The following is a 21,782-nucleotide window of genomic DNA, read 5'->3' on the forward strand; positions in this document are numbered from 1 at the left end:
ACAATCCATAAGGTAATTCTGTTGTTCCAACTTCTAAAGATTCATCTCTTTACACCAGCTACTTTTGATCACCTCCATTCTTTCCAAACACCTTCCTGAAGTCAGTTCATTGATTCTTGAATTTTCTCATGCTGGTCTACATGTACTTGTCTTTTTACTATTCCTTTAAAAAACAAAAACAAAAACAAACAAACAAACAAAAAAAAACATGTTGCCGCAGGGCCTTTGAATTTGCTATGTGTGTTCCAGGAAAGGTCTTCCATAAATACCCCTATGGTACTTTTCCTACTCATGCCTTGCTCAAAAGTTAGGTCCACAGAGAGCTCTTCCTTGACTCCACTTCTCCCTAAACATTGCCTACCATGTGTTTCTTCAAAGACAAGCTATATCCCTGTCAGACAGACAGGCAGACACACACACACACACACACACACACACACATAAACACACACACACATACACACACACACACAAAATACAGTGGTATAAACAGTAAAGTCTTCCTCACTTAAATAGAAGCTTCAGGAGAAAATAAAATTGTTTTCATACCTGCTCCTCCATGATATACATAGGATAGTTTTTCAATGAATAGGCTCTGGATGAATTGTGAATGAAGACGTACAAGATGCTATTTCCTTTAAGCACCAAGTGAAGGAATACAATAGAAAATTGTAATTTGCAACAATGTCCAGAAAATATTTTAAGCTTACTGATTTATGATTCTAAGGTATAGTTGCTCTTAGTAGTAGAAAGGTATGGTGATTTTACTGAACTCTGAGTACTTTAAGTAGGAAAACTAATTTCTTAACCATACCATGTCTGAGTTCCCTGATGCCAAGCTATAAAAATCCCTTGTCTGAGGTTCCTGTTGCTCAATATATTGATCTGGAATTTAGATGAGCAGTCAGTACTAGAGATAAATTTCTCAGAATCTGCAGACTTCCTAAATCACCTAAGAATTGTGTGCAGATAGCTAAACAAATATTAAGAAGGAGAAAGAGCTATGGAAGCCACCTGTGAAGAAGTAGCACAGAAGAAAAAGATGGCAAAAAACAAGAGTTATGCAAATCTGAAGCCTAGTTACCTCATTGAGGTAACTAGAGAAATTAATTGTGGCAAGTCCTCCTGAGATAACAAGAAATTAAGAGAGATAATAAATCTCTGGATGCAGTAGTACTGAGGACTCATGTTTCTCTGACAGAACAGGTTCAATGGAGCAGTGTTACCAAAATTGGAAATGATATGGAGCAAATGGACTATGAGCAAGTAGGGAAAACCAGGAGATTACTGGTGAGCTTCATTGTCAATGGGATAGGAAAGTACGTTGATGACTGGTGGCATTTCCAGTCAAGAGAATTATTAAGAAGAGTGATACTAGGTAATGTTTGCAAACAATCAAGGATATTAAAATAGAATTTGAGATATTAATGCTCAGGGAGAAAAGAGATATAATTTCAGAAATTAAGACCATGAAAGATCCCAAAGATGTGAAAAAGTTGGTTTGAGAGAGAAGAGGCACATTATCCACCATGACTGGAGAGCAGGGAGAGCAAAGGTCTAAGATTTAGAGGTGCGGGATGAAATATAAGGTGAGAGAAGGGAGTGCTGAAGGGTTTCCCCTAGCTGAAGAAGGCAGATTCAGTAGAGGTCACAGTAAAAAAAAAAAAAAAAAAATTGAAACTTTCCTGGGTTGGTATTTATTAAGATGAGTAGAAAAGAGGGAAAGTAGAACCTTGGAACTGGGAGTGATTGAAAGCAAGTCCTTCCATGATGGATCATGGAATCTCAAAAGCTTGATGAGGAAATTGAGATTGAGCATTAAATGTGATAATGGATAGTAATGAAGTGTGAATTACCTTAGAATGATGAACAAAAATAAGTCAAAAGATGGATGTTATGGCCTATTAACCAGAATAGAGGAGAAAGTAAGGATGCTGAGAATCATGAGAACATTTAAGATATGTTTAAGAGAAGCCTTGGTTAAATTGTGGAGAAATGAGAGGACTGCTCATGGCGGTCAGGATGAGATGATAGCTCTTTTGTGGACTCCAGCAAATTTTTCAGGGGTGAATTTTCATGAGATGTTTCCAAATCATTACTTGTATCTTCTTTGACTTGCCATCTCAACTTATTATGTAGAAGATACATATTTTTATTTTAATTTTATTTGCTCATTAGTTTTGTTCTTTCTCTGTGTTCATATACATGATATAGTGTGGTCTCATTGCTCCAGGAATGATTCTCACCCACCCAACTAAAATAAGTAACAGGCCATTTAATTTTGCTGATATTTATTGAAAACTACACAAAACTTTAGAAGGAGTAGAAGCAAAAAGTTCAAGTGCATTGATATCCACCCTTCCAAATATTCTATTTAATTCACAAGATTAGTAGATTAATCCCCTCTAATTATTAGGATTCTGGTATGCTTATAATACATGACAAGACTCTTGTGTACCTTATTTGGTATCTTCCCACATGAGTTATGATTTGTAGTAAAGACTCTAGCACTTCCCAGGAGTACCTTTCATGGTTCAAGCATTTACTATTATAACTTCCAGATGTTTTGTCAGCTGGACAGTTCACATCTGACTTCCGCTGTTAGAATTTCCTCTGCAGAAAGGAATTGTCTTTCCCAAGATTATATACCTTCCTTCTCGATAACTCGCATCCCAAACAGGGCAAGTTTCACACGGCTGTGACGGACCAACTCAGCTCCAGCACTCCTTATGAGAGTGACTGAGCCTCTTCTGCAGGATATCATAATTCGCCTTCTTTAGGTCAGTCCTGCTTCCCTCCCAATACAGGTATTGTTCCTGAGAATGCTGTCCAGTAAACTTTCTGCATATTAATACCTCACTTAGGGACTGTTTGTCTTTCAAGTCAACCAATTCCAAGTGTTTTGATACTTTTGCCAGTCACCACATTCATCCAATGAGTTGATACATCTGATGGGCCCATGTGGACACACTTAAGTCACTAGAAGATTAAGAAGTATACCGCATTTTATATCATCTATTTGAACACAGAGAAAGAGCATAAATATTTAGCCAATAAAATTAATATGAATATATATTTTTTCTACATAAAGTGAGCATCAGTAACATGAACTTACAGTATGTGTTTCTCTAAGATCTTTTTCATGGCCTCCTTCACATCTCTATTTTTCAAACTGTAGATGAGGGGATTTAGCATGGGAATGATTACTGTATAAAACACGGAGACAACCTTGTCCTGCCCATTGAGTAGCTAGATGTGGGTCGCAAATACATGAAGAGGATGGTCCCAAAGAAAATGGTGACAGCCACAAGGTGGGAGGCACAGGTGGAAAAGGCTTTGTGCCTTCCCTCTCCTGAACGCATCTTCAGTATGGCAATGAGGATGCACAGGTAGGAAATGAGAACAATCACAACACAGCTGACGACATTAAAACTGGAGAAAGCCATGATCACAATGCCATTGATGTGGGTGTCCGAGCAAGAGAGCTTGAGCAGGGGTGGGGTGTCACAGTAGAAGTGGTTGATCCTGTTAGAGCCACAAAAGGACAACCTGAAAGTCATCCCTGTGTGGATGGCTGCATTTCCAAAACCTGCAAGGAAGCAAGTACCCACTAACGAGAAACAAATTCTCTCAGACATGAGAACTGGGTAGAGCAGGGGGTTCCAAATGGCTGCATAGCGATCATATGCCATCATGGCCAGCAGGAAGCACTCAGTCCCCAGGAAGGAGCCAAAGAAGTAGAACTGGGCAGCACACCCATTAAAAGAAATGGACTTGTCCGCAGACACGAGGTTCACCAGCATCTTCGGAGTGACAGAAGAAGAGTAAGAGGCATCAACAAAGGACAGGCTGCTGAGAAAGAAGTACATGGGGGTGTGGAGGTGAGGATCCATCTTGATCAATGCAATCATGCCCAGATTACCCACCATGGTTGCCACGTAGATGGACAGAAACAATGCAAAGAGGACACCTTGCAGGTGGGGATTGTCTGAGAGTCCCAAGAGGACAAATTCTCTCACTTCTGTTAGATTTCTTCTCTGGATCTCTTTCATGAGTATGATCATTTCAACTGCAATAAGAGAGAAGATGGGACACTGCATTTGGTCAGATGACTACATGACAGATCTATAAAAGTATTTCAGTGCCTCATATAGATTCTAAAGGAAGAGGGGGAAAGTAAAGAGCACAGTAAAGCAGTATGTTCTACCTGTTGTCAAGTAAATATCCTGGATCTTGATACTAGGTGTGTGGCCTACTAACCACCCTGAGACAAGTAGCTAGTACTCAGTAATTATGATTGTATTTTGGCTTTAAGTATTTTTTTAGTGATAAAGCAATCTTTTTTTTTTTTTTTTTTTGCACCAGGGGTGGAATTCAGAGGTACTTAACCACTGAACCACATCCCTAGCATATTGTATTATTTTTATTTTGAGGTAAGATTTCCCTAAATTGCTTGGAGCCTCACTAAGTTGGTGAGGCTGATATTGAACTTGCAGTATTCCTGCTTCACCCTCCAGAGCTGCTGGGATTACAGGCACGTACCTGGGCATGGGCCCAGTTGATTAAGCACTCTTAAGAGATAACTGTACTTATTATTTATGGTAATTTAATTAAATTTAATGATAAATCGATACATTCTCTATGTACAACTTCTGGAGAAAGAGCATAGAATAAATTTAGAACACTGAATGTTCCTTTTCATTACAAAGAGAATTAATTAAATATGTTGAAATTTAGCAATGTTAATCAATGGTTACAAGGAAGGCAAATAGCTTGATCTCAAGGAAGGAGGTGCTTTAAAATTGTATGGCCATAAAGAAATAAAGGATATCTCATATAGCCAATATGATTCCAATCTCACCGTAACTTTCCAGAGTAAGCATGTGCAAATCAAAAAGGAGTCAGTTAAAATTTTAGGATTTTAAGAATTCACTTCGGTAATTTGAAAAGCAGATTATAAGAATGAATAGAAATCCATAATGAAAATTATTATAGTAACCAAAACAAGGAAACCTCCTAACAATCAATTTCACAGGATCCTAACAGAACCTGTGGCAGGGTAAGGTGAGTGTAGATAATGATCAGCTATTATACATCTCAAAAATATAGAAAACAATATTTTAATCATATTAAAGTACAATATTTTAATCATATTAAAGTACATGTTTGAAGAGCTAGATGCGTTTAACTTGATTTAAGCATTATAAAATAGGATCATTTGAAAATGTCATGATATCAAATTAAACAATCTTTTGTGTGTGTGTGTGTGTGTGTGTGTGTGTGTGTGTGGTGCTGGCAATTGAACCCAGGGGCCTCATACATACTAGGCAAGTACTCTACCACTGAACCAAATCCTTAGCATGATACCCAATTAATATGCATATTCTTTTGTTTTTATCTATTAGTTAAAATGAATTTAATTAAAAGTAATTTTAACAAGCCAGCAGAATTAGAAAACTCCAGAAGTCATACACAAAACTTTCTGGTCACTATATTAAATTTGGGGAATAATCAGACACCAGGTTATTCTAATGGAAATTAGACTGATTTCTTGCAAATTATAATGAAACCAGATATTGGACAAAAATAAAAGCTTAACAGCAAAATCCAGCATAGATCTTCTAAGTATAATTTTGGATAATGTCTATTGATGAAACTTTTCTGCAGTTCTTTGAATCAAACCTGCGCCTCTTTAATGACCTCAGAGTTTTAAACAATAGATATAACTGTGCCAGGAGAGTTATACAAGATATGGCTCAGAAAGTAAGATGAAGTACTAAATCATATATCAGCTAGAGAAAGAGACTGGTTACTACTGTCTAAAATTAATACATGGGCCCAATAATACTCAATACTTTTCTCATATTGGAGACAAAGAGTTCTCGGAACCCAGGTGGGGGAAAGAGCGGGCAGAAGCTGACACCCCAAGTGTGGAGACGGCCATACAAGAAGTGGCTCCTGATGCTTTACTCAACCTATTTTCCACTGAGATGTGCTCAATAGGATGAGCCACACAAAACCTCGTCTTTCCACAGGGTAACATTTTCAGTGTCCTTGCACCTTTTATTTTAACTGACCTTGACCACAAATCAGTGAAAGAGGTAAGTAATATCCCAAAGTATTAAGACAGATGGTCTGTTTAAATGAGGTCAGCAAGTTAAGGAGTTCTCGGCTACTCAGGAGTGAATCCTGAGCGGCCACACAGGTCTCTTAATGCCAACATATTTGCTTTGGGTCTGGGGATGCATTTCAAAAATGGAGAACTTGCATAGCATACACAAGACCCTAGGTTCTATCCTCAACACCAAAAATGAAATAAGGTAAAATATTTGTTCTTTGTCAACATTACGTTGCTTATTTCTGAATTTCTTTGGCAGCAATGTCCAGACCAGATGTTCTTCCTTGGAGTGATCTTTTTTATTTTTTTATTTTTTGGGTAGTGGGGATTAAACTAAGGAGTCGTCAGCCACTGAGCCACATCCCCGGCTCTGTATTTTTTTTTTTTTTTTTTGTATTTTATTTAGAGAGGGCCTCCCTGAGTTACTTGGTGCCTCTCTGTTGCTAAGGCTGGTTTTGAACTCTCAATGCTCTTGCCAAAGACTGACAAGCTGCTGGAATTATACTGGTCCTTGGACTGATCTTGGTATTTGAACTTCAAGAGCAGCACCTCCAGAATTAAATCAAAAACAAAACAAACAAACCAAAAAAATCAGATTTTTCCCCCCTTTTATTCCCCAAACAGGAAGTTTCTGTGAGGATATAAATCTAACAAAAATAGTAAAAAAATAAAATACTTAAAATGTCTTAGCCATACTAATAAAGTAATGATGGCTGCAAATAACTAGTATTAAACTTGTTAAAGGTTTTTGTTTGATGATTTCTTGTGCTATTTTTCTTGTATTATTTTATTTAAATTCTGTAGAACAGGCAATGTTGTTTTCTCCTTTTACAGAATGGAAAGTAAAGTGTGAAAGATTAACTTGTGGAGAATCATGAAGTTAGACTAATGGAGACTAAATTTATACTTAGCCAGTGTAAATCTCAGGTCCTTAATATTAGAGATCATTTATAATTGTTGTAAGATACTTGATGGTGTAATTTTCAGTGTCAACAATAGACCAAAATACACTTAATCACATTAAAAAGTCACATCTTCTGGTGAGAAATTATAAATATATTTGCTAAAAATTGTCTTTCTTAGAACTCACGTTTATTAATATGCATTATTAGCAAAATATGATTTGTTTTACATTCATGGTGTGAATTACATGCTTCCATCTGCTCATAATTCTGACAAATATATTTCTTATTTGTCTGTGATATTTTCCCTCATGCTGTTGAGATTTTTAACCAATCTTCTAGCCCACAGAGAATTACTCTGGGTTTTACATTTCTAAGATTTTCTGAAAATAAGATTTTCTGAGATATTTCTAGTGGGTAAAAATCCATATCCATTATACTATTTGCTCCTGCTCATATTTATCCTAACGACCTACAAATCTCTTATCAATAAAAATGGATGTAACATTATTAAGCATACTTTCTGAGACACTCAGTGCTTTAGGAACTTTGGGCCAAACGATGACTAAGAAAATGATCAGCATAATGAATTTTTCTCAAGATGAATAAGTTAAATGATTAGGACTCTTAATATCTTTGCTTACCTTTTGAAACTGCTTGACTGTTATTTTATTTCTTTGCTTGTTCCTCTTCTATGCCTAAATTCACTAAAAGAAAACAAACAAAGAAACAAACACATGAGTCCTTCTTGGAGAAGATGCTCACCCTTAAGGTCCCAAAGTAACCAGGAGGAAAAGAAAATGGACTTACAGACTGTGCATTACATATGTCGAAAAACCTGAAACTACTTTGCATTCAGCAGTGGTGGAGTCTATTCTTTAATTTTCACTTCTTTGTAAATATAAATACCCCAAATAATTATATCAGGTTAAAGTACCTTTCAAAATATAAAGTTTATCTCTGCAGTGCAGCTGCAATTCAGTTATTTCCAGTTACAGAGTCTTAGGAAGAGACTCCAGAGTACACATCCTAACGTTGAAGAAGGATATATTTCTTGTTCTTTGGTCTCTGGGGACTTTGTCCCTTAGGTTTCCTCATTGAAATCTTCTCACTCTTCCCCTCTGAAATTAAGGAAATCACATCCCCTTCAAATTTCTCTTCTCTACCCTCGGGATATGTGAACCCAGAGGAGAATGAATTTCGAGTTCCAAGTTCCTAACCACCATTATGCAACCACCTTTGTCTCCCCTGAGAAGCTCCCTTGGGAAGAATTGACAGAGTGCTCAAAATTGCAGTTTCACTGTACCTCTGGGCCTGCTCTTTATGGGGGCTGTCTACACATGAGACCTTAGGCTACCTGGGAAATATCCAGGGAGCTAAGTGGAAGAGACGCAAGGGGAAGGATGAGAGAACAGGCCTGTTTTGAGCTTGGAATCCTAGGTCTGTGGAATCAAGATTATGAGACTTTGCCTATTTCACTAATTCTCTCTGTACCTAAGCATTTTCATTTCTAATGACTCAGGTGAATCTAGAGACAGAATAATGAATGTGAATTGCTGCATCAAGTATATGTAGATAGTCAGCCATTTCCTTTACCCTAACAAACTCTTGCCCGCTCTCCAGAGTAAGAAATAGTTCTCAGTTCCCACAACCAAGACTGAGATGCGCAAGAAACTCCATCCTTCAAATACATCTTCTGTATAAGGGACTCATGAATTGATCAATGTCTAATAATGATTCATTTTATTTAGGCTACTTTGAGAAGATTAATTTCTTTCAGTTTCATTTGATTAATGAATTTTGCAATAAATGAAGCACTGAAATACTCAAAACGTGACTTTATCTCCAGCAATTCAGAAGAGATATATTTGCACGATTTTGGTTAAATCTCAACTTCCAGTGTTTGTTTGCTTTATTGATCCCTTTCAGTGAAAGTACGATAAACTATCAATACCAAGTTTGAAACATAATTGACAAAAAAATGAAGAGTTACTAAAACAGCAACAAACAAACAAACAAAAAAAACAACAACAACAAAAAAAAACAAGTAATTCCCATTGTAAGGCCCCAATGAGTTAACCTAAAATGTTGCCAAAGCTGCTGATGCTAAAAAGGGGTTAAAAATGAAAAGCTGCAGATGAGCTGAAGTCAGTCTAGCTAGATAACATGATGAACTTGGCAGCTAATTTAGGCTGTTGCTAGGGGTCACGGGGGATCCCCGACTGTGGTCAAGCTGACCTCATATAGACCAGTGGTTACTATGACGACTAAAACTTGGCAGCCAAAAGTATCCTGATATGCAAACAAGGACACAAACCCTCCAATTGAGAAATTGAGTCCCTTTGTCTGAAGTGTATAAAACAGCTTGTAAATTTGTTCTTGGGGTACTTGGCATTGACTGCTAAGCTGGTCTGTGTCGAGTGTCCGAGCAGCTGCTTGAATAAACTGGTCCTTCTGTGCTTGAGTCGGACTCTGGCTCCCTGGTGGTCTTTGGGGAACTTGTCAACTTGGGCATTATATCTGGGGGCTCGTCCGGGATCCTAGACCCCATGGACCCTAGCCCGGAGGATCCTCTACCAGTCAGTAAGTGTTTTATGTGTATTCCTTTCCTTTCGTTTCCTGGGCACCCAACTGTGATCTGTAATCTGTGTGACCCTAAAGGGTTAGAGCGGACGTGCTGGAAAACCATGGTCACAGGGAACTGGAAGACGTTCCAGTCCCCACCAGTGAGGACCGAGGGCCTCACATCTGTTTGAGTGAGGACGTGGAGCCTCAACTCCGGTCTTTTCTGTCATATGGCGGGGCACTCCTGCATGGCGGCCCCAAGCCGTCATTTTGGTTTTCATTCATTCTTACGTCTAAGAGAGGCAAGTTTGCTGCCTGTGTTCGAAGTGTCCTCTGTTGTCTTTGTTTATTAGAATCTGTGTGTGTGTGACCGGGACGGACGCTATGGGACAGTCAGCCTCTTCTCCGTTGGACTTAATATCTCATGATAAGGATGTGGAAACCAGAGTATGTAACCTTTCTCTTGTGGTTGAAATGTCTAAACTCATTACCTTTTGCAGGACAGAATGGTCAACTTTCAATGTCAGGTGGCCTCCAGAAGGCACCTTCGACCTGACCATCGTCAAGGCCACTGAAGACATCATTTTTAAACCCCGCATGGGTCACTTGAACCAAGTGCCTTACATGTGGTTTGGAGGGACCTCATTGAAAACCCTCCTCCCTGGCTTAAATCTTTCTTACTAAACAGGTTAGGGTCCTGGAAGTCACCAAGACAGACCCTTCCATCAGAACCCCTTCTGCTCCTAAGCCTGAAATTTTCCAAGGAGGCACTCCAGAGGAAGACATCTTCCCCCCTCCCCCTTATGTTCCTAGACCCTTACCGCCACCAGCAGCCTCCTCCGCCCCCTAAACCCCCCTCCCGCAGTTCCACCAATCAATTCCAGAGGGGGCCAGCCCTCGGGATCTGCAGTCGTGGGGGAGAGACTCCCCGAGACAGGGCCAACAATCCTCCCCCTGCAGGCAGCAGGACCGAGTTTTTAAGCAGCCGGAAGCCACCCCATCAGGTACTTTATATTTTAACTTGGAAGGATCTGGTGGTCAGTCTACCCTCTTGACTAAGATCTTGGTTTTTTTACAATAAGATAAGTAAATTAGAGTTAACCTGTATGGGATTACTCAAATGTGTTTGTTAGAGACATCTGATTAATTTGCAAAGTTAAAATGCTAATTGTTAAATAACATTGAGTACTCTTAATTCCTTAAATTCCATTAAACATTATTGGTGTTTTCATAGGTCGGTAAATTAAAATTTAATTTAATTTTAAATTAAATTTAAAATTGCTTTGTGTCATTACTAAAAACAAGGTTACTAAGAATTATATTCTAACAGGTAAAACCCCAACCTGGAGGGTGAGTGCTCCATCTGCTCCCTTACCGCTTCCTCCTCCTCCCCCTCTGATTCTGCAAAGCTCCCAGAAGCTCTTAGATTTGGATTTAGAGTTACCACCTCCCCTTTCACTGTGTTTCAATTAGAGTATTATAAATAACAAAGTATTTTATCTTATTAAAATGGAGTAATTTATCTAAATTCAGAAATTTCATAAAAGTTGTTTCAGAATGTGGACAAAAAAAGGTCAACAGATAGGAAAGAGAAAATAAAAGGTTCTGGGAATGGAAATACATTTAGTAGAAGGAAAAAGGAAATGTTTCTGGGTAAGAAAGTGCTTATGTGATGAAATATATGAGGGTCAAAGGAAGTGCTAAGAAAGTCTGTGTAAGTAACAAGGTTGTGTGTAACTAAGTTGGTTATATGTATGTGAAACAATCAGTTAAAGCTGTTTAAGGTTTTTCCTAAAGTCAAGTACTAATGTACTGATATAAACCAAAGTTTAATCTATATGTTAAAATGACAATGATTTCTTAGAAACAATAATTTACTCTTAACATTATGTCTGTTAAGTTTCATTCTTTAGGACAATTAGTCTTGAAAATTGAGGTTTATACAATTATGGTTAAACAACTGCCAAGTATTGTACTTTAAACAACTGCCAAAGTATTGTACTACATTACAGGGTCTGAATTTTTCTTTTAAAACTAAATTTGGTTAATATAAAGATATCAAGGTAATTGTGAAATGGTCACTCTTTGTATATTAAATGTGTTCATATTTTCCAGGTTTACAAATCTTTAAAGCAGGAAATTTATGAAGCTGCTATTCTCCAGACTAAACTTGTCTGTAATGGTAATTTTAAACTTAAAGAGTAAATTTTATTGGGAATTTATTTCTATTGTTTAATGTTCTGGTATAGGACATGTTATCAATAGATATATGTAAAATTTGTTACTTTTTACACTAAGATAAAATTTTTAAATGTAAATGTATTTCTAAAAGTTAGTGAGAGCCTGATTTGTTTAAAGGTTCATATCGTGAAACATGAAAGCATTTTGCCACACATGCAAAAACGTTAAAAGCTCTCTCAGTCTTTCTTCGATTCCTGTTTTGGATATAATGTTAGATTGTGTTAACTAATGTTCATATAGACTCAGTAATTAATATATGTAAACTTCCTAAACTAACATTTAAGAAAGAAAGATCAACATCAGAATTAGAACACTTAAGATTTGTAAAGAGCCAAGCCTTACCTCAGATAAGGCTCTGCCTCCCACCTTAGGGCATGTTAGAGTGGCTCCAAAATAAGCCAGGCTTCAGCTTATTTAAAGTTATAGTCAAAGGACTGGTTCTTGATATAAAATTACTGTGATCTCAAACAGGGAATATAATGTAGAACTCAGTCAAAATTTAAGACAGCTATTATACAAGCTTAATATGATTTTACTCTTGCTAATTTCATTTTGTAAAACTATCGCCTGTTACTGTTTTGCAGAGATAGCTGCTTCCAGAACATACAACCTAGGTAACTTGTGATAATAAGACATCACCTACATCACCTACAAAACAGATAATATGTGGTGGTACTTAAATAAAAGGGTAAATAACTGTAAGTTATAGACATTGATGTTAAAGCCCAGTACTCTTACTTTATGACTGGTGAGACTGGCTTGCTGGATAGTTAAGTTCAAACTTAGAGATTGAGATTAAATACGGAGGCCAAGAAAAACCAGTATTTGGGTCTTGCCCTCAGTCAACCTGAATACAGGAAACAAGAGAACTTCTCTAAGGAGCTTTGCAACTCTGGGTCACACAACCTCCCAATCAGGGAGATTGATGAGACCACTGGAGGATGAAAAGTCAATCAGTGTACCTGCTGCAGAGGAGGGTCATTGGAAAAGGGAGACATCCCTGATGCTTCCAAGGGAAGCCACCTCACCCTGCCTAATGAACGGCACTAATGGAGCTAAGAAGCTGCTCTTAAGTTCTCTACGCGTGAGCCCTGTGGAAACTCGGCTGACTCTTAACAGACAGAAGTCAAATCAATATGACCAGCTTGATCTTAAACACCTAGCAAAATAGTTAAAACCAAAATATAGCCATGCTTGGGCATTAAAGAAATAATGGTTAAATGCAGCTTAAGAAATACACTTGTGTTAGCCCACTAGAAGAAAGATTGGAAGCTACAAAAGAGAGATTCTTAGGCTACTGTGCCTGATAACTATCAAGAGAAACTGCTAGAGTCAGAAATTCTTAGTCAGTTTAAGGCCTACAGATCTTCCTAAGCTACACAGGTAGGGTTAATGTATGTTTGCTAGTATGATTATCTAGAAATATAGAGATCTCCACTAAACACAGGTTATACCAATAAAAGGATGTTTTACAAAAATCAGATGACATTAAGTAGTTTAGCTATATTTTCTGGGGACATCAATGACATTAAAGGTTAAATGTTGTGTTTACATTCCTGATAAACCTGGACAGTGTTGAGGTTCCCACACAAATGCCTTGTCCTCTCTGACCTTTGTTAGGCCTTATTATGGGAACAATTTCTCAGTTCTTCCACCTCCCGGTGAGGGGTTATTGACTTCTGTCATCTTCATGATACTCATGACATGTTCCAGATTCTGCAACATTTATCTTGTACTAATCTCATTTCAGTACTCATGTCTTTCTGTTCTTCTCTCATAGAAGCACCCACCCCCAGATGCCTTTACAACCTGCTCTTCCCCAGTCAAACTTCTACCTTGGACCCCTTGATTGATCCAGTTTTTAAAAGAGAACACCAAACTGCTTGCACCATGCTGCCCGCTTCCTGCTCGAAGCAGCCAGAGCAGTCATTGCCCCCTGTCCTTATGCAGTAAGGAGTTCCTAAAGCAAAAGGGGAAAAGAAAGCCAGAATTGGGGACAGGCAGTTAGTGTAGAAATAGGGAATCAGTCAAATTGAGGAAATGGAGGCCATGAAAGCCTTCTAACTCTGGAAGTTGGAGTCCCTGCTGGCTCCCACAAGACAAGAGGGGGAATAATTGGAGAACAAAAGAGACTTTAACCTATAAAAGATGTAGGGTGCGCTCACTTCTTGGGACTTTAGAACATCAACCATAGCCCCCTTCTGCCTCCTGGGAGAAGTCTGTATTATCACCTTTAAATGAAACCTGCTTAATATGCTATATTAGTCAATCCCCAGCACTGCAAAAAAATATATATATGCTATATTATATGTTACCAGCTGCCCCCGCCCCAACTCCCCCTTTTCTCCCTACTCCTTTGCCCCTGGAGATAACCTCTACTAATACATTAGCTTCTATCAATATCCTTCCTATTACTTATAATCCCATTGCAACCACAGAAGGCCTAAACTTACTTTTCCTTCAACAGGGTAGATTATGTGTAACACTTAATGAACAATGCTGTTTTTATGTTAATCATTCTGGTGTATTAAAGACAAAATAAGTGCTGTAGAGCTAATGGTCCTCTGGGCCCAGTATTCTGCCATCCCTGATGTTCCCGATGGTCCATAGTCTTTAGGTATTCTAATGGTTGCTTATTTCCTTCTGTATACTCGCTTTCATTGATAGGGATAAAGATTTACCCCTACGCACAAGACAAGGGAGGAATTAAAGGCCCCAATGACTTAACTTAAAAAGGTGCCAGAGCTGCTGATGCTATAAAAGGGTTAAAAACAAAAAGCTGCAGATGAGTTGAAGTCAGTCTAGCTAGATAAGAGGATGACCTTGGCAGCTAATTTAGGCTGTTGCTAGGGGTAATGGGGGATCCCCTGACTGTGGTCAAGCTGACCTCACAGCTGACCTCATATAGACCAGTGGTTATTATGATGACTAAAACTTGGCAGCCAAAACATATCCTGATATGCAAACAAGGACACAACACCCTCCAATTGTAAAAGAGAAACTGAATCCCTTTGTCTGAAGTGTATAAAACAGCTTGTAAATTTGTGCTCGGGGTACTCGGCATTGACTGCTAAGCTGGTCTGTGTCGAGTCCCCGAGAAGCTGCTTAAATAAACTGGTCCTTTTGCGCTTGCATCGGACTCTGGGTCCCTGGTGGTCTTTGGGGGACTCGTCAATTTGGGCATTACACCATCATACTAGGTCTGGGTTTTATTTGGTTCCCAGGGCAGAAAGTCATTCACCTTGTCTTATGAATGCATACGGGGACACCAAATATTCTAGACTGACTCCACTTTACTTGGTGGCATGAGGAAGAATGTAGCAGGTGAAATATCATGTAACCATAAAAAACAGCATGCAAGCAACCAACAAGAAAGGGTAGAAGTGGAGGTTTTCCATGGTGAAAGCACAGAGTTCTGAGGATCTACACCATTTCTAAAGGTGAGGAGAAGAAGAAATGGCTATTATAAAGAAAAAAATGTAATTTACGATCCTACAAAGGAGTTTGAACCAAGTTTCCATAGTGATCTGAGGTAAGGATGATCAGAAGGTGATTTATATAATACTGTCACTATGAAGTAACAACAAAATGTACTTTTTCCAAGTCAATTTGTGTTAACATAAGGAAAAACAAATGAGCTTTCATTTCTTCACACTGTTTTCAGGCTTTCCTCCATCATGGAAAATTTACTCATATGTAGAAAATACAGCCAGTGTAACAATCCTTGGTCCCTGTTTGTGTATTTCTCAGAAGTGTCTTCTGGGCCCTGTTCCTTGACACTTCTCTGGGCATTGCCAACTTCCCTCATTGCTTGTGTGGTCCTTAGCAATCCCAGATGCTCTGTGCTACTCTTCTACTTTATGATAGTCCTCCCTCCTTCTGATCCTGCTTGGGTGGATGAGCACATGGTGTCTAAATGATTAGATGCCCTTTAATACTGCATTGGTGGTGGAACAATCTTTTTCAATCACAATTCAGAGGATAAGACTTTACAAAAACTCAAAGATAAATTTTGTCTGACACAGTATTTTTCATTCCTTTCATCCCACAACTTGAATACAAATCCTTTAGGATTCCAAATAAAAACAACCTTAATGACATAAACACTCTAAAAACCATCACTGCATCCTTGCCCTTGCAGCAAATCTACACAATTAAATCAATTAAATTCCCTTTCCCCAAGGACAAGTGCTCTCCCAGGAGACTCCTTCACCCTCTGTGTAAGTGTGTAGTCATGGGACCACACTTGGGACTCTCTTCATATTCCCTGAGGTAGTTTAAATTAGAATAACTACTCAGCTTAAACTCAATTATATATATTATATATATATATATAATATATATAATTATATACAATTATAATTAAATTGTATAATTAAATACAATTATATATATATAATATATAATTATATATATATATATATATTCCTGCTTCAATCCTGCAAAAATAAAGTACCAAAAATACTTTTAAAAAAGACAAGATTGACTGATATTAGATAGTATGTTGGGAAGATCATCAGAACAGTTGCATAAAGGATAGAAAATAAACAGAAGTCATAAACAGAAGTCAGTGTCATAATAGTTCATGAACCAAGCATTATATAATTCTATACTTACAAATGGTGGCAAGAAAAAATGGATAGTTGAACTAAATTAATACTAGAAAAGATCATTATTTCTGGGAGCAAGTCATTGCCCCCGAAAAGCTGAGTAAGAAGTGGTCTAATCTAATCTTTGTGGTACCCAAGTGATCCTCCAGTCCTCCCAGAAAGTGATAGTGATTATGAGGCACAACACTTGTTTCTGTCTCTGGTATTTTGGACCCTTACCTGTACAAGCAGCCAAATTGGCCCAGATGAATGGAGGAAAATTATGTTGATTTAATATCAGTCACTATGGCCATGATATACAAGGGTCCCCTGGGCATGAACTGGGGTATGTGGTGAAACAAGTTGACTAACATTCATAGTGCATGTCACCTCATCCACCTGACCAGTGGCATTTGCCAGTGCACAAAAGCAATTAGTATTTTAGCCATTCTTTGAAAACCATGAAGATAGTAACTTATCATCATACCAGTGAAAAACAGGAGTCCATCAATGTAGGAGATAAAGAAGATTTGTAGGTCTATGAGGTCAGTCTCCAATTGACTGAGGACAAACCTATGACTCTAGAGTCCTTTGTGATCCTTATTAGGCAGTCTCACATAAGACCCTTTCTTTATAGTTTCTTTTTTTTTTTCCCTTCCCCCCACCCCTCCCACCCCTCTTTTCCTTCTATACAGAGCTTCCTTCCTCCATACTTGCCCCCCTCCCTAACCCTAACTCTAACCCTAACACTAACCCTTCCCTCCCCCCATTTTGTGTCATCATCCACTTATTAGCAATATCATTCTTCCTTTGGCTTTTTGAGATTGACTTATCTCACTTAGCATGATATTCTCCAATTTCATCCATTTGCCTGCAAATGCCATAATTTTATCATTCTTTATGGCTGAGTAATATTCCATTGTATATATATACCACAGCTTCTTTATCCACTCATCAATTGAAGGGCATCTAGGTTGGTTCCACAGTCTGGCTATTGTGAATTGAGCAGCTATGAACATTGATGTGGCTGTGTCTCTGTAGTATGCTGATTTTAAGTCCTTTGGGTATAGGCCAAGGAGTGGGATAGCTGGGTCAAATGGAGGGTCCATTCCAAGTTTTCTAAGGAATCTCCACACTGCTTTCCAGAGTGGCTGCACTAATTTGCAGTCCCACCAGCAATGTATGAGTGTACCTTTCTCCCCACATCCTCGCCAACACCTGTTGTTGCTCGTATTCTTGATAATCGCCATTCTAATAGTTTCTAACTTTACGTACTTGTGGAAGGGCTGACACAGTATACATCTTGTTACATAAAAAAAAATTGTTTTTCCTTTTAAATGTTCATGTAGAACTTTGCTTTGGCTATACTCTCCTGCCTGGTGTTTAAGATCAATTTGGTCAAAACCAACCTTTGTTGTCTTATCTACAGTTCAAACAAGTTATAACTTCAGTATCTATTTTTACCATTACCCCTTTTCTTTAATTGGGGTCAGTATCAGTAGTGGAAATCAGCATTATATCCTATCTGTCCTATAGTTGATGACTTATTGTCTCAAATTAATTCTTTAGAAGTAGTATATCTACAAAGCACTGACAGGAAACAGTTATAAAGTTTTATAAGGAAAATATAAAATTAACACTAATGTATCTTTGGTGTCTATTTAGCCTCTACAAAGAGCCATATATTTATCAACTCTATTACATACACGTTTTACTTTTTAAAAACTTTTTTACAATCCTAAATACCTTTTACAATTTACCGAAACCTGTACTGAAGTTTTTTTTATTATATACCCTATTTACTTTGAGATCACAGTAATCTATATAACAAAAAATCTATTTTTTGAACATGACTTTAAGTAAGATTAATTCTAACCTGTTTTGGAGCCATTCTGACATGGAGAAGGAAGGGAGGCAGAGACTTAACTCAGGTGAGACTGGTCAGTTGAGGCATTTTTTGATACTGCTACTGTTATATGTTAGGAAGAAACCAATTTTTAATGTGAAGTCACTGAGAGATCATGAATTCTTGAAGTTCATCTGCTGAAGCTCCCAGATCACAAAGAAACCCACTTGAACATAGCACTCATTTTCTGAGTACATGATTTTTTAATAAATGCTTTTAAAATGACTGTTGGACCATTGACCCAGTAGTCTTTTGATTCCCTGCCTAATTATTAAAGCAGAGGAAGAGAGTTAAAACAGATGGTTACTATGCATTTCAATGTTATAAAAATTTACCTTTGAGCTAAGCAAAGCAAGCATTATAACTAGTTTGCAAACCTAAGACCTGCACCTCTAGATATCATGTTCTTACCTTTCAAGTGTGGTTGATGGTAGTCAGAGAGGACATAATTTAATTGATGAATTTGTAGGAAAATGAAGACTCCTCAATTTTTTCTATTATTTCGTAGCATATCTTTTCTCATTAACTTCAAAAAATAATCTGCTCATCCCCTGCGTCAGTTACTGAAATTGTGATGTTCTGTTTGTCAAGACAAAAATTGAGACTCAATCTAATCTCTTGGTCCCCAATCTGTTTTTCAGTAATCCTGGATATCCTGTGTCCTCACCTGTCCTGAGCTTGGCCTTTCTAACCACCTACACTGTTACCACCCTGCTCTAAACCACCAGCATTTTTTACAAAAAAATATCAAAATAGCTGCTAACTGGTCTCTTCCTTTGTTCCTCCTAGTTTATTTCAGTAGAACATCCACTATCATACTTAAAATCCAAGGAAGGGATCAGGTAGCATCATTGTTTTGTTTAAACTCTGTAAAACTCCAAATTTAAAAAGTAAAAATCAAATTTATTACAATGGCCAAAAAATCATTCTTGGCTTAGTCTACAACAGCATCCTAAAACTCACTCCTCCTTGATTTCTACCAACGACCATTCATTTTCTTGTATTCAATAATACAGTGTACAATATAGTTGATGCCTGCTGTTTGATGTTAGATCTAGTTCACAGCTGCTTATTGTTGGTGTTGATGTTAAATACTGACCCTGCCATTTCTCTTAATATGGCAATGATGTCATAGTATGTACTGGACATTTATTTAAGGTTGTATATTGATACTAATTTTACTGCTGTTCTCTATGCCACCCTTTTCTAAGAGAGGCTAGGAAATGATTGGGACACTACAAGTTCATGGGGTACAGTTAATACTGCTGAACTACACTCATAATTCAGCCAACTGAGAGGAATCCTCACTTCACTCACAAACTAGCCCAACTTGAGATCCAACAATACTCCAGTATAAGCAATATGAAACACAAAAGCTCAAAACCTATGAGTGTGCTCCAAGTAGGAACCATTAGAGGGGAATTTCAGGCCCCACTCCTAGACATCCATTCATACATAAACAAAAACAGCACTACACAAGAAAGGTGATGTATACAAAAAAGGAAGAGAAATACATATGCATAGATGTACAAGTACAAGACATTTAAGATCAAAAGGAAACAGGTACACATGTCTCCCATTCAAAATTTACAATCTCCCATCAAAGGAACCCACAGAAATGGAAAAAGTTAAAATTCCAGAGAAAGAATGTTAAAAAACTGATATTAAAAATGTTCAATGAGCCAAAAGAAGACTTAAGGAATGAATTAAGAGAGCAAATGTAGGAAGTGAAGAATCATTTTAATAAAAAAATGGAGATACTGAATCAATTAGACATCTGAAAAACTCAAGAATCAAATAAAAAATTTACTTGAAAGTATCACCAACAGATTAGATTACATATAAAATGGAACATCAGGCCTCAAATACACAGCATCAGGCCTTGAGGACAGAGTGTATACACTTGAAAACTCAGTGTGTAATAAAAGAAAAAAAAATAGATCATGATTAGAATATATAAGAATCCTAGGACATCAAGAGACCAAATTTGAGGATCATTTGGATAGAGAACATGGAGTTCTAGACTAAAGACATTAAGAATCTTCTCACTGTGTATATCAACCACAGTTTCTTTATTCATTCATTTTTTGAAGGGCATTTAGATTGGTTCCACAACCTAGCTATTGTTAATTGAGTTGCTATAAACGTTGATGTGGCTGTGTTGTTGTCGTATGCTGATTTTAAGTCCATTGGGTATAAGCCAAGAAGTGGGATAGCTGGGTCAAATGGTGGGTCCATTCCAAGTTTTCTGAGGAATCTCCAAACTGCTTTCCAGAGTGGCTGCACTAATTTGCAACCCCACCAGCAATGTATGAGTGTACCTTTTTCCCCACATCCTCACCAATACCTACTGTTGCTTGTATTCTTGATAATAGCCATTTTAATTGGGGTGAGATAAAATCTTAGGATAGTTTTGATTTGCATTTCTCTTATTAGTAAAGATGTTGAACACTTTTCATATATCTGTTGATTGCAGATCTTCTTCTGTGAAGTGTCTGCTCATTTCCTTAGCCCATTTATTGATTGGGTCATTTGTATTCTTGATGTAAAGTTTTTTGAGTTTTTTAAAATAAATTCTGGAGATTAGTGCTTTATTTAAATTGCATGTGGCAAAGATTTTTATTCCACTCTGTAGGTTCTCTCTTCACATTGTTGTTTCCTTTGCTGAGAAAAATATTTTTAGTTTGAATCCATCTCATTTATTGATTCCTGCTTTTATTTCTTGTGCTTTGGGCATCATATTAAGGAAGTCTGGTCCTAAGTCGACATTATGAAGATTTTGTTATTCAGCCATAAGGAAGAATAGAATTATGGCATTTGCACTTAAATGGATAATGGAGTTGGAGAATATCATGCTAAGTGAAATAAACCAATCCCCAAAAACCAAAGGTCGAATGATTTCTCTGATAAGTGGATGATGATACATATTGGAGGGGTCTAGGCAAGAATGGGGGAAGGATGGATTTTATAGAGGAAAATGAGGCGTGGGGTGGGGATGGGGCAAGAAAAGATAATAGAATGAGACAAACATCATTACCCTAGGTACATGTAGATTACACAAAAGGTATGACACTATTTAGTGTACAACCAGAGAAATGAAAGTCGTACCCCATTTGTGCATAATGAATCAAAATAAAAATTTTAACAAGAGAATCTTTTCAGTAAAATAATAGGAAAAACTTTCCCAAATCTTAGAAATGAAAAGGACATCCACATCCAGAATGCTTATAGAACACCAAATGGACAAAATCAAAGAAGAAGTTCTCTGACACATTACATTCAGAATACATAATAAAAATAATAAGGAATGAATGCTAAAATAGTCAAGAAAAAAACATCAGGTCACATTTAGAGTCAAATAAATAAGGTTCACTTCAGATTCTTCGACTCAGACCCTAAAATCAAGGGGGACATAGGATGAGATATTCCAAGAATACAATTGCTTGATAAGATTGTTATAT

At 37.5% G+C, this 21,782-nt stretch overlaps 1 protein-coding gene across 1 annotated transcript in view; it reads right to left on the reverse strand.

Moving 5' to 3' along the window:
• Nucleotides 1-3,111: 3,111 nt before the first annotated feature.
• The window catches only part of LOC306639687 (olfactory receptor 5AU1-like), a gene marked incomplete at both ends in the record, with an annotated part of 28,314 nt that continues 9,643 nt past the window's right edge, over nucleotides 3,112-21,782 (reverse strand). Inside the window, 2 exon segments of the mRNA XM_079103465.1 lie at nucleotides 3,112-3,239; nucleotides 3,242-4,069. Of these exon segments, the coding sequence (XP_078959591.1) occupies nucleotides 3,112-3,239; nucleotides 3,242-4,069 (956 nt within the window).

This window comes from Sciurus vulgaris (assembly GCF_902686455.1).
Source record: "Sciurus vulgaris genome assembly, chromosome: 11".
Lineage (NCBI taxonomy): Eukaryota > Metazoa > Chordata > Mammalia > Rodentia > Sciuridae > Sciurus > Sciurus vulgaris.